This window comes from Haplochromis burtoni, unplaced genomic scaffold (genome assembly GCF_018398535.1).
Source record: "Haplochromis burtoni strain Fernald_Lab_line unplaced genomic scaffold, NCSU_Asbu1 Contig_931, whole genome shotgun sequence".
Lineage (NCBI taxonomy): Eukaryota > Metazoa > Chordata > Actinopteri > Cichliformes > Cichlidae > Haplochromis > Haplochromis burtoni.
The window spans coordinates 68,581-80,761 of NW_024583292.1; the positions used below are offsets into that span (position 1 = coordinate 68,581).

Below are 12,181 nucleotides of genomic sequence, written 5' to 3' on the forward strand. Positions count from 1 at the left end.
AGGCTCTTCTGAGGCTGCTGCCAGTGGTCAAAGCCTCCAACAAAGCTCTGTAAGTAAATATGTCTTTGTACCTTCATTCTTAAAATCATGTTCCTACAAAAAAAAAAACCCAAAAAACAAACAAACAGTGTCCTCATTTCCAGGAACCTAGTTTTGTTTCAAAACATAAAAAAAATGTTGTTAGCCCTATGACAGACTGGCGACCTGTCCAGGGTGTACCCTGGCTCTCGCCCTAAGACAGTTGGAGGGCAGCACAGTTTTACGGTGGTTAGAACTGTTGCCTCCCAGGAAGAAGGTCCTGAATTCAATTTCACTATCAGGTTCAGTTCTTTCTGTGTTGAGTTTGCTTGGTCTCCCCGTGTTTTCGTGGGTTCTCTCTGGGTACTCCAGCTTCCTCCCACAGACCAAAGACATGAACTAAGTGGGGGTTAATTGGAATCTACAGGCTTTACAGGCTTCTTTTAGAATTCTAAACCAAATGGTGGAGGAGCCTATGATGACTGGCTGCTGCCCTTCAGGATGTTTTATGAAATCAAAAAGAAAATGACAGAAAATGAAATGAGTCTCAACCAAATCCAGCATGTGATAAATTATTTATAACTAGATTTATACAAATCACAGATATTAGAATTAATAAAGTGACCAACAGTACTTTAGTAACTGTAGTACCCACAGGCCCATGTCAGCAGACTCTGAACTAATGTCACTAAAACTCCCTGCTCTTCACTCCATTTAGATATGTTGGTATAATTGTGTTTCTACAAATTTAAAGTGTTTTTCTTCTCCGGCATTTAAATTGTATGTATTTTTTAGTTAATTATACATTGTACTGTACACAGACTTATTATATTGATTATTATTGTCACAAATATTGTTTGGTTTTGTGCTTGTTTGTTTTTTTTAGGTTGAGCAGTTGTAACCTGTCAGAGAGAGGCTGTGAACGTTTGTTATCACTCATCAGCTCCCAGTCCTGCAGTCTGAGAGAGCTGGACCTAAGTACCAACAGCCTGAAGCATTCAGCAGTAAAGCTTCTGTCGAATGCAGTGGAGAGTCCGCACGCCAAACTGAATATTCTGAGGTCAGATCAATTTTTTTTGGTTTGTTTATTTCTTTGTTTGTTTGCTTTTTTGTTTTTATCAGCTGACAAAATTAACCAATCCAACAATTTAGCCAGTAAAAGTTAACTTTATCCATTTATTGTTGTTTCTTAGCATTTTCAATCATTTCTAAGTTAAAGAGTTTTACTAACCTGTTCAGTTCAAGATAAGAGGATTCTTTAAAATACAGGATTAGTTATTGAACCCTGATCCCACTTTAACAACAGTCTCATGTTTTTATTTTCAGACTCAACGTCTGTGAACTCTCATTGGAAAACTGTGAAGCTCTGTCCTCAGTTCTCAGCTCTCGATCCTCTTGTCTGAGGGAGCTGGACCTGAGTATCAAAAACCTGCAGGATTCAGAAGTGAAGCTTCTGTCTGCTGGACTTCAAAGTTTAAACTGTAAACTGAATTCACTGAGGTTAAAGCAAATGACTTTTTTAAAAACAATTAAGTAATTTATCCAAGTTCATGCATATGACGATGTATGTTAAGTTTAAAAAAAAAAAGATGAGATATACAATTCTGAAATATATTAACAATCTTTACATGAGTATTTGTCTTGTTTTGTTTTTTTCAGACTGAGTGGCTGTAACCTCTCAGAGACAAGCTGTGAAGCTCTGTCCTCAGTTCACACTTCTCAGTCCTCTAATCTGAGAAAGCTCGACCTGAGTAATTCTGACCTGCAGGATTCAGCAGTGAAGCTTCTTTCTGCTGGAATAAAGAGGTCACATTGTACAGTGGAAACTCTCAGGTCAGGATTCAAGCTTTTCCACAGATGCTCATTTAAAATGTGATTCATATTATTGCATAAGCAGGTAACCTTTAAAGAGCTGTCAAGTGAACATTTATTTACATTTGAGTGGATTATTAGACACTGAAATACAGTGTAAAACTTTTCATAATCATGTGTTTGTTTGTTTAAAAAAAAGGAATTCACTGGCTAATTTAGAGATTTAGGCCTCGTTTGTGCCCATAATATATAAATGTGATTTCTTTGGGAATAAAATGTCCAAATTACATGTTTTAGTGTCTATTGGGCATTAATGAAATTATTATGTCTTTAATGACATCACATTTCGATATTTAGGGGGTTACTGGTGTTATTGCTTCACTGTTTGTGTCTTCCTTGCAAAGAAAAATCTTGAATTTTACAATCATATTTTAAAAGCTATTTTCTCAAAAAAAGATTTGTATCTGACTCTCTGAGTCAAACGTCGTCACTTCAGCAGGACTAAAATTCAAATCTTCCAGCATGATTCCTATGATTCTATGTTATGCAGGTTTTTCACAGAGCTGTTGGATATATTATAATTAGATTTTTTGAAGATTTCCATCCTGAAAATATAATCAAATTTACTATGACTGTCTGGAAAACAAGACTGTCACTTCAATCTTCACCACAGGGCACTGTTGCCTGCATCGTCCACATCTTATTGAATCCTCTCTTAGCTCAAAACATGTGTCAGTGATTTGTCCGCCAGATAAAACCCAATTTTGGGGTTAAAAATATGAATACAAGTGTTAACCCAACTGACTAAAAAACAAACCAAGGCAATGTTTATACAACAAAAGTATGATTTTGAATTTTGTTTTACTTATATATTTATTTTAAATTGTACAATATATTACCAGTACCTTAAAAATCCATTGTCCAGAAGCAGGTGTGATAATATTAAAATACAGAAAATAAAATTAAAAGTAGTGTAAAAGTAAACATCATGGTTCTCGTCACTAAGTTTTTAAGTCAACATCTTATATAATATCAAAATATGCAATTGAAAATTTATTTTTACATATTAAGTGATTAAAATCGTGTTCAGAGTTTTTGTCAACACCATCAAGTTAAAAAAAAAAATCAGGAATTATTGTGGGTAGCTTACACTCTGGGGACCCTTTTACCAGTTCCTGTTTGTTACATATGCCATGAGGTCACTGCTGTCATAATTTTTTTGTTTTTATTTCATTTATGGTATACCTTTCTGATAAAACTCTGTGTCACAACCATAGTGCGTCAACACCAAAGTTGATGTAATGCAATATTTAATTATTTTTATGTAAAAGGAGTTTCATTTAGGTAGATTGCAGAGGCCATAAGCATCTGATGAAAAACAAGATGGCTTCTGTCAGAAAAACATGTGTTATGAGAGAAAGTAGGGTATTTTGTCAGCACCATCAGATGTCAACACCATCAGGATTTTTGTCTGACGGTGTTGACCCTTTTTCTAATGGTGTTGACAAATGCCACAAAAGTTTGCTAGTCATCAATTATATTAAGTTCTTTTTTATTAATAATTCAGTCATATTACCCACTGTGTATTTTACTGATATTTCTACTTTACAGGTGTGTCGAATATTATCGAATTTGACCCATCTTGACTCTCATTGTTTATGTATACATTATTAACCCTTTAAGACCTACCATAGAACCAAGTCCGCCAGAGCTTATATTATATTTTTACATGCTGTGGTGCCATTTTTGGGAGCATTTCAAGTTGCTATACATCAATACAATCAGTATAGCCCAAATTTTAATAATATGTATGCATTAAGTGCATAGAAATTACATAAATTGCAAGAAAGTGCAATAAACTACAAATATTTTTTAAATCGTTTTTCTTTTTTTTTTTTAACATATATTTCTAGTTAGAGAAATTTAAGAGGCTTATCCCTCAAAACTGTAAATACAAAAAAGTTGCACAAAATAGTTTCCCAGAAGACCGTCTGCATCAGCAGGGCTCCATTTCACTGCAGTGTGACATGTTTGGAGCAGCACTCTAATGGACAGGCCTCTGTACTGATGGTGGGCTCTGCTCTGTATACACCATACTGTTCTCAGCTGAGTCTTCCTCCTGTTCACAATCAGACTCTGATGAAGCAGCCAATAGGGCCAAATGTTTCTCTGGTGGCTCAGATCCAGCCTGCAGTCGCACTGATTTCCTGCTAGGTATGCAGCCACTCTTTCCTTGTTCAGTTATTTCAGTTCTTTCAGAGCCTTTGCCATTTCAGGAGGGAGTTCTTCCTTTCCACCATCAGCAAGTGCTGGTCTGATGGTTGGCTCTCTCTCTAATATTGTGGAGTGTTAACTTACACTGTTAAACAATTTGAGATGACTGTTGTTGTCTGTTGGGAATTTTCACTTATAAACAAGTTAAATTAAATTTAATGGCTGGAAATGGATAGATGTTATTGTATCTGACCAAGAGAAAATCACTGTTCACATATGGATTGTTGTTGTGTGTGTCTGCAGTCTTTCAGGCTGTCTGATCACAAAAGAAGGCTGTACTTCTCTGGCCTCAGCTCTGAGCTCCAACCCCTCCCATTTGAGAGAGCTGGACCTGAGATACAATCATCCAGGACACTCAGGCATAAAGCTGCTGTCGGCTGGATTGAAGGATCCAGGCTGGACACTGGACACTCTCAGGTATGGAGAGAATGTCTGATAGAGGAGGAAGAACTGGAAACATTTCCTGTATCCTTCACTCACTTCCTGTTTGTTTCCAGCAGGTGAGACATGAACAGTCACACATGCAAGACAGACACACTAGTCTAGCCCGGATAGTACATGGATATTTATCTCCAAGGAGTGTGTTTGCAGGAACATTAATGATAACTCATAAATCATGTTGAGACTTTAATTAAAATTAAAACTACAGTTAGGTCCATAAATATTTTGACAGAGACAACATTTTTAAATTTTGGTTACTACAGGGAATTTTAAATAAAAAAAACTGAGATGTAGTTGAAGTTCAGACTTTCAGCTTGTGCTCAGTAGGTTGAACAAAAAGATAAAAATGTGAGGAACTAAAGCCTTTTCTTAACAAAATCACTTAATTTCTGGGGCGCTTAAGTAATTGCACGAATTAACCCTCTGGGGTTGCCGGACGCGCCGGCGCATCAAAATCACATGACCAATTTAAGATGACACAGCTACAAAATGCATCGAGTCAAAGTCTCCATTTCAACTTGGGGGTAAAAGTGGGGACTTCAAACTACATACCACTTTTAGAATTGTGTCGATGGGCCACGTAAAACCAGAGTTATGATAAGAAATACACATGATATTTTTTTCTGAAAAAAACAGTGGTGTTTACAGTGGGAAGAATGGTAAAAACGGTGTTTTCTACAGACAGCGCTAGCAAACACTCTCCGTTTGTGAGTGAAAAAAGAAAAAACACCCCTTCCCTATTGGTGTTAGAGTTTACCATGTTAGCCAATCACAAAAATGATATAGCAACATGTGACATTTGGTTGTTTAGGGAGAAGGGGGAGTTTTTAGGAGCAACACCCGCGACGGAAAGCGGGCGAGCGAAAGAAAGAGAGAGAGTTTTCATATGTGAGACATTAGTGACGTTTAGCGTGTTTGGAGGCTGTAGTTAGTGTGTTGTGTAGTTATTGTTTTGTTTTGTTTGTCAGTTATACTGCTGAGTGTCACATTTGCTCCAAAAAAAATCCGTCAAAGGCAGATTCCAGTGTAAACGCTGTTCCCACATGGAAGCTTTCAGGTGTTCTTCGATGCAGAACACCTGACTGTCTAGCATACTCCCTACAGTTGAAAATTACTTTCCCCTTTCTTTCTTTTCCTCTTATTTATTTCTTTTTGTCTACTTAGTTAGTTTATTTAGTTTATACTTTTTGTTTTGTCGAGAAATTTTTATCCATGTTTGGACTAGAAACTCTTTGTAAAACTACTGAAATGACCATGACGCCACACTGCCCCTTTGTCTATAGCCGGGACCTGTTGCTGGGACTAAGACAGCATAGCCATGCCGGTGTTCAGCATGAGACCTCCGCGTTGATCAAGATCAACTGCGGCTGCAGAGTCGGGAAAACATGAAGACTGGGGAGGAAAAGATTCCGTCCTGCTCTCCCATCAGTAGTGACCTGCAATGTCAGATCGCTGATTAATAAAATGGAAGAGATCGCAACGCTAACAAGGACTGAGAAAGTTTTCTGAGAATGCAGTGTTATATGTTTCACGGAGACATGGCTGCACAAAAACATCCCGGACCAGGTGGTGGATATAAACAGATTTACATGTGTGAGAGCAGTCAGGGACCCAGGCAGCAGCGAGAAGAATAGGGGAGGAGGATTCAGTCTTTATGTTAACAACTGCTGGTGTTCCCCCAGTCACGTTATCGTGAGGATGGCTGTGTGTAACAAACAAGTCGAACTGTTAGCAGTCGGTCTTCAACCATATTATTTACCGGGGGAGTTTTCCCTCATTATCGTCATTGTTTACATCATCCCTGACGCCAATGTGGCGCAGGCATATGATGTCATCAGCTCTGTGACAGCGGACCTACTAAATCGTAGTCCCTCTGCGTTTATGGCTATAATGGGTGATTTTAACCACACAAACCTCTCCACTGTTCTACCTACATTCAAGCAGTATGTGAACTGCAATACAAGAGACAATAAAACACTAGACGTGTTTAATGCCAATGCTACTGAGGCATACACCTCCAGCCCTCTCCCTCCTCTGGGCAGGGCTGATCACAACCCAGTCTACCTCCAGCCCCTTTACAGACCTGCCATTCAGAGACAACCTGCAGCCATAAAAATCATTACAACATGGACAAGGGAGTAGGAAGAGACTCTGCAGGGATGCTTTGAGTCAACGGACTGGGATGTTCTTTGTGATTCTCATCAGGACAATATTGACAAGGCCCTCAGGTGCTGTGCTTCCCAGCTGTCTGGAGTTCTACAACGCATCTTCAACATGAGTCTGGAAATGCAGAGAGTCCCATCACTCAAGACGTCCTACCTGGTTCCTGTCCCTAAAAAGATCAACCCGTCGACCCTCGGTGACTACAGGCCTGTGGCTCTGACCTCACATGTCATGAAGACGCTAGAGAGACTCATCCTGAAACATGTGCGTCTGCTCGTGGAGCCCTGGCTGGACCCCCTGCAGTTTGATTATCAACCTTGTATCGGTGTGGAGGATGCCATCATCTACCTGCTGGACCAGGCTTATTCTCATCCAGACATTGTTGGGAGCACTGTGAGGGTCATGTTATTTGACTTCTCTAGTGCTTTTAACATGATCAGACCATCACTGCTGGGGAATAAGCTCACAAGTGGACGCCCCACTGGTAGGTTGGATTACAGACTATTTAACAAGTCGACCACAGTATGTACGACTGAAGAGCTGCCGCTCAGATAACATCCTGAGCAGCACAGGGGCGCCGCAGGGGATGGTGCTATCACCCTTCCTCTTCACCCTCTACACATCTGACTTCAGGTACCAGTCTCAGTCATGTCATCTGCAGAAATTCTCGGATGACTCTGCCATTGTGGGCTTTATCAGGGATGGACAGGAGGAGGAGTACAGGAGTGTGGAGAACAGCTTTGTCAAGTGGTGTGAGCTTAACCACCTACAACTTAACATCACAAAGACAAAAGAACTGATTATGGACTTTAGGAAGCAGGCTCCTCCTTCTAACCCTGTCACCATCAGAGGGGCTGATGTGGAGATTGTTGAGGACTACCGGTACCTGGGGGTACACTTGGACTGTAAACTGGACTGGACCAAGAACACCAATGCTATCTTCAAAAAAGGGCAGTGCCGGCTTTTCTACTGAGTCAACTCAGGTCCTTCAATGTTGATAGGAAAATGCTGACCAAGTTCTATCACTCGGTGTTGGAGAGTGTTGTGTTTTTTGCAGCTGTGTGCTGGGGAAGTGGGGTGAAGACAGCTGATGTCAACAGGCTGAACAAACTGATTAAAAATGCTGTTTCTGTCCTGGGTGTCAGATTTAACAACCTGGAGGAGGTGTCTGAGAGGAGAATGCTAAAAAAGCTTCTTTCTATCATGGACAATGCACCCAATGCACGCCCCCATGATGGACCATTGGAGCAAACACAGCAAAAGACTCATTGCCCCAAAATGCAGAATTGACCGCAACCTCTTATAATGTTCTCACCCTAAGCATCCATAAATATTTGGATCACCCCACTAGCATCTGCATCAAGCATTCTAATTTCCTTCCAGAAGAAGCTCTGAACCTGTAGGTAACGATAAAAATCTTCCCTGCCGATCTCGTAAATCTGACACATGTCCTCAAAATTGATCAGCTCCCCATGCTTAACTATCTTACAGATTGCAGTGATTCCATGCCTGGACCACTCCCTGAATTTATGGTCTAACAATGCTGGAAGGAAGCGTGGGAGATACGCTGGCCATCCCAGCAACCCTATTTCCCTATTAAGACCAAAAATTTTAATCACATCTGCCCATTTTTTCAGGGAAAAACTTACACATAAATTTTGCACCTGATATGCCTGTGGCAAACTCTCAAGAGACCCCAGAACAGACTGTATTGGGAAATCCATCAAAGAAAGCTCAATGTCCTTCCATTTTGCCTCAAACTTAGAGTTACACCAGCACACTAGAGGTCTGATCTGGGCTGCCAGATAGTAATCCTCAAAGCACGGTAGAGCCATGCCTCCCCGCTCACCAGGCAGCTGCATTGTTGCATATTTCACTCTCGGCCTTTTATTACCCCATATGAATCTTGAGCAATGCATATCCCATCCCTAAATTGTTTTTCTGGAACCTCAACTGGAAGTGTTCTCCTGTTGTTGCCTCCTGAGTCTCCATGATAATAGCCTAGCAGCTTCGGTCCTGCCTCATACCACCGTTGTCTATTATATTTTAATTTTTTTTCAATTTCCTCACTTAAAATTTTGTGGATCTCCTGTTTAACCAGCCTCAACTGCTCCAATACCTGGGGGCACCTTGTAACGGTGTGCAGTTGTTCCAATTTTTCCAAATTTTCCTGCAAATCTGACAGCTTTTTTGCTCTCACCTTCTTTAGGACTGCACATTTTGCAATAATTTTACCCCTAAGGTATGCCTTAAAATCCCATAAAATTGTAGGATTAACTGTTCGATTGTCATTGAGTTATAAATATGTTTGTAACTCCTGTCCCATTTCTCTTTTAAACGAGTCATTATTTAACAGACCTGTGTTAAGCCTCCATAAGGTGTTTTTGGGGCTAGCTTTAAACCCAATCTTCATAGTTAATCCCGAATGATCAGATAAATCTCTCTGTCCTATTATACAATCCTTCACTCTGTGGAGATCTTTACTAAAAGTAAAGAAATAATCAATCCTCGAGTACATATCATGTCTCGCTGAATAAAATGTAAATTTGCGTTCATGTTTGTGTAAATATCTCCATATATCTATAAGCCCCAACTCGGATAACATTGTTTTTACTTGTTTCTCTAATTTAGTTCCCCTCCGGTCTCGGCTAGTTGTATCCCATTTTGGATGGAGAAGTTAATTGAAATCTCCTGCACATATACATGTTCCAACACTTTCTGCGGCAATAAGACTGAATATCTCCTTAAAGAACCCTGTACTACTACCAGGGGGTACATATATATTACACAGCGTGACGTCTTCCTGTTCCATTTTCCCTTTCACCAACACAAATCTTCCCTCTTTATGTTCTCCAGAAAACTCAAAACCAACCTTGGTCGGTATCAGAATGGCCACTCCTCTTTTTTTGCCAGATCTATGTGAGGCATAATAAATATTTTTGAATCCCATTCTCTTCCATTTCTCATGTTTCCAACTTATTTTCCTGCACCAACATAACAATACTCAGAACACATAATAAACACACATGCACAAAGACAGAACTTGTCTTAACCAAATAAACCAGGTCTTCCATAAGAGAGGTTTTTTTTTTTCTCTCTCCTCTCAGTCTGGGGGAAATGCCACAGTGTGGGGCCCCTCTTGTTTCATATTTTAAAGGAAAAAGGGAAACTAAAAAACAAAAACAACAAACATATGAGTCACCTGCATTGGACCCTCACCACTCTATGATCAAAGGGAGATCGACGTGCCATATTCCATCACGGCCAGGGGAGGAGGCCATCCAACCATATACCCCCCTGTATTGATCAGCAGCCCGGTGCACCTGTTGTTCCGTTGGTCTTATGTTCATCTTAACAGCAAAACGGGGCGGGTGGGGCACAGGTGTTACTCCTCCGTACCGACATCCTCCGTGCGCTGGAAAACCTTCAGCTTTTCCCGTGCGCTCCCGCATAGATCAGCTGTATTCCTGGCGCGCCGCTGCCCAACCACGCTCGTCGGTAGGATAGTGCTGATCATCTCCACCGTAATGCCTTTGGGCTTTCTTGTGGCCACCGGTCCCACCGTGTATCCGCTTCTTCTTAGATCCGCCGCAGCTTCCTCCGCGTTATTTTATAGGACCATTCCCGAGTCAAAATGAACCCGCATTTTAGCAAGCGGGGTCTGGAACCGGATGGCGTTTTCTTTAAGTACTTTTTTAACCGGGCCATACTCTTTTCTCTGCATTTGTATTTTTTCGGCATAGTCGTGATCAAAGAAAATCCGTTTCTCCTTTATATATACAGGCTTCTTCCATGCAGCGCGTAGGATTTGTTCTTTAATATTGAACTTTAAGAAGCGCACCACCGTTGATCGAGGGGGCGCCCCCGGCGGCGGCTGCACTCCCAGCGCCCGGTGAGCTCTCTCTATCCCTAGGTTCTTCTCGCTGCCCAAGTCCACACCGTCCCCCAACTCCGATATCATCATGCTTTCCACATACCTTAGCATGGAGGTGCCTTCTATGTTCTCAGGGATGCCATATATCCGTATGTTATTACGGCGTGAGCGCCCCTCCAAATCCGTAACCTTCTCTTGGAGCTGCCTCTGGTTATCCAGCAGCTGAACAATGGCATCCCTCAGTCCAATGTCCCATTTCTCCTTCCCTACCATGTTTCTTACCATTTCTTCCAGACGTTTCCTCACCTCCTCGATCCTGCTTGTGGCAGTGGTAACCTGTTGATTTATCTTGTGTGTTAACTCGCTCAGTTGGGCTTTCATGTCCTCTTTCAAACTTGTTCTCACAAGCGATAGCTCCTTCTTCATCTCTGCCTTAAGGTCTTGCATGCCCTCCACCAGTACTTCACTCACCACCTGTCTGAGGGGGCCTAGCGCTGATGTTGTGGCCTCCGCCGCCATCTTCTCGCCCTCTTGCTCAGAGCGTGTTTCATAGGTCTTACTCTCAAGTCGCGTTTCTAAGCTTCGGCCTGGGGCTCGTCCCTTCTTATTTTTATCTTCCGCTCATTATTCTTGAGGGGAAAGTCGCTTTTAATGAATTATATTCTTGAATTGCAGATTATTTTAGCTATCGATGCAGGAGCTCCTGTTTATGCTGCTACTCTCGCCAATAGTACCAGGTCAATAGTACCATATAACTTTGTTGTTTGCAAAACTCGTGCATAATTTTTTGAAATATACCATTTCTATTTGTATTTCAAGTTATGAAAATGATTTAAACATGTTTGTGCGTTTTACAGTAAAAATAAATTTACGTTTAAAAAAAATATATATATATATAAGTCTACTCGGATTTTGAATTTTTTTGTCTGAATTTACGTAAACTGTGCTAATATAGTATACTAAAATGAAAAAAATAACTCAAATTTCAGATATTTGAGGTTGTGATAAAAAAAAATTGATACCAAACAAGGCAAGAAAAACATATTTTCAATGTGAAATATAGAGGTAAAATCAAAAGTAGTCAAAAACGGCCAATTATACCCTGGACCGCAGAGGGTTAAATAAGTGAAAATAAAATGTTCATTTCTAATAGAGCTTGGAAAGAAAAGCATCTGGACTTCTTTAAGTTGCTTGAAGACGTTTCACCGCTCATCCGAGAAGCTTCTTCAGTTCTAAGGTTTAATGGTGGTGAGTCCCAGATTTAAGCCCTAATGAAGTGCCCCTAAAGAGGGACATGTAAGTGAGTAAGTAAACTTTATTTATATAGCACCTTTCACAGACATATGTCACAAAGTGCTGTACAAGGTAAAAACATAATACAGTCATAAAATACACCATTAAAACCCTGGTCTAATTAAAAGCTTTTTGAAATAAAAATGTCTTTAGCTGCTAAAGGACCCCCTACTAGTTGTTTAGAGTGGCCAGTAGAGGTCAACCCACCCAGTGTTGCCAACTTAGCAACTTTGTCGCTATATTTAGCGAGTTTTCAGACCCTCTTAGCGACTTTTTTTCTAAAAAGCGACTAGCGACAAATCTGGC

At 40.6% G+C, this 12,181-nt stretch overlaps 1 protein-coding gene across 1 annotated transcript in view; it reads left to right on the forward strand.

Annotated features, from left to right (window-relative positions):
* Positions 1-5: 5 nt before the first annotated feature.
* Positions 6-12,181, forward strand: part of LOC102309308 (NACHT, LRR and PYD domains-containing protein 12-like) — a gene marked incomplete at its 5' end in the record, with an annotated part of 17,356 nt that continues 5,180 nt past the window's right edge. Inside the window, 5 exons of the mRNA XM_042216142.1 lie at positions 6-49; positions 905-1,078; positions 1,345-1,518; positions 1,678-1,851; positions 4,348-4,521. Coding sequence (XP_042072076.1) covers positions 6-49; positions 905-1,078; positions 1,345-1,518; positions 1,678-1,851; positions 4,348-4,521 — 740 coding nt within the window. The remainder of the gene's footprint in view (positions 50-904; positions 1,079-1,344; positions 1,519-1,677; positions 1,852-4,347; positions 4,522-12,181) is intronic.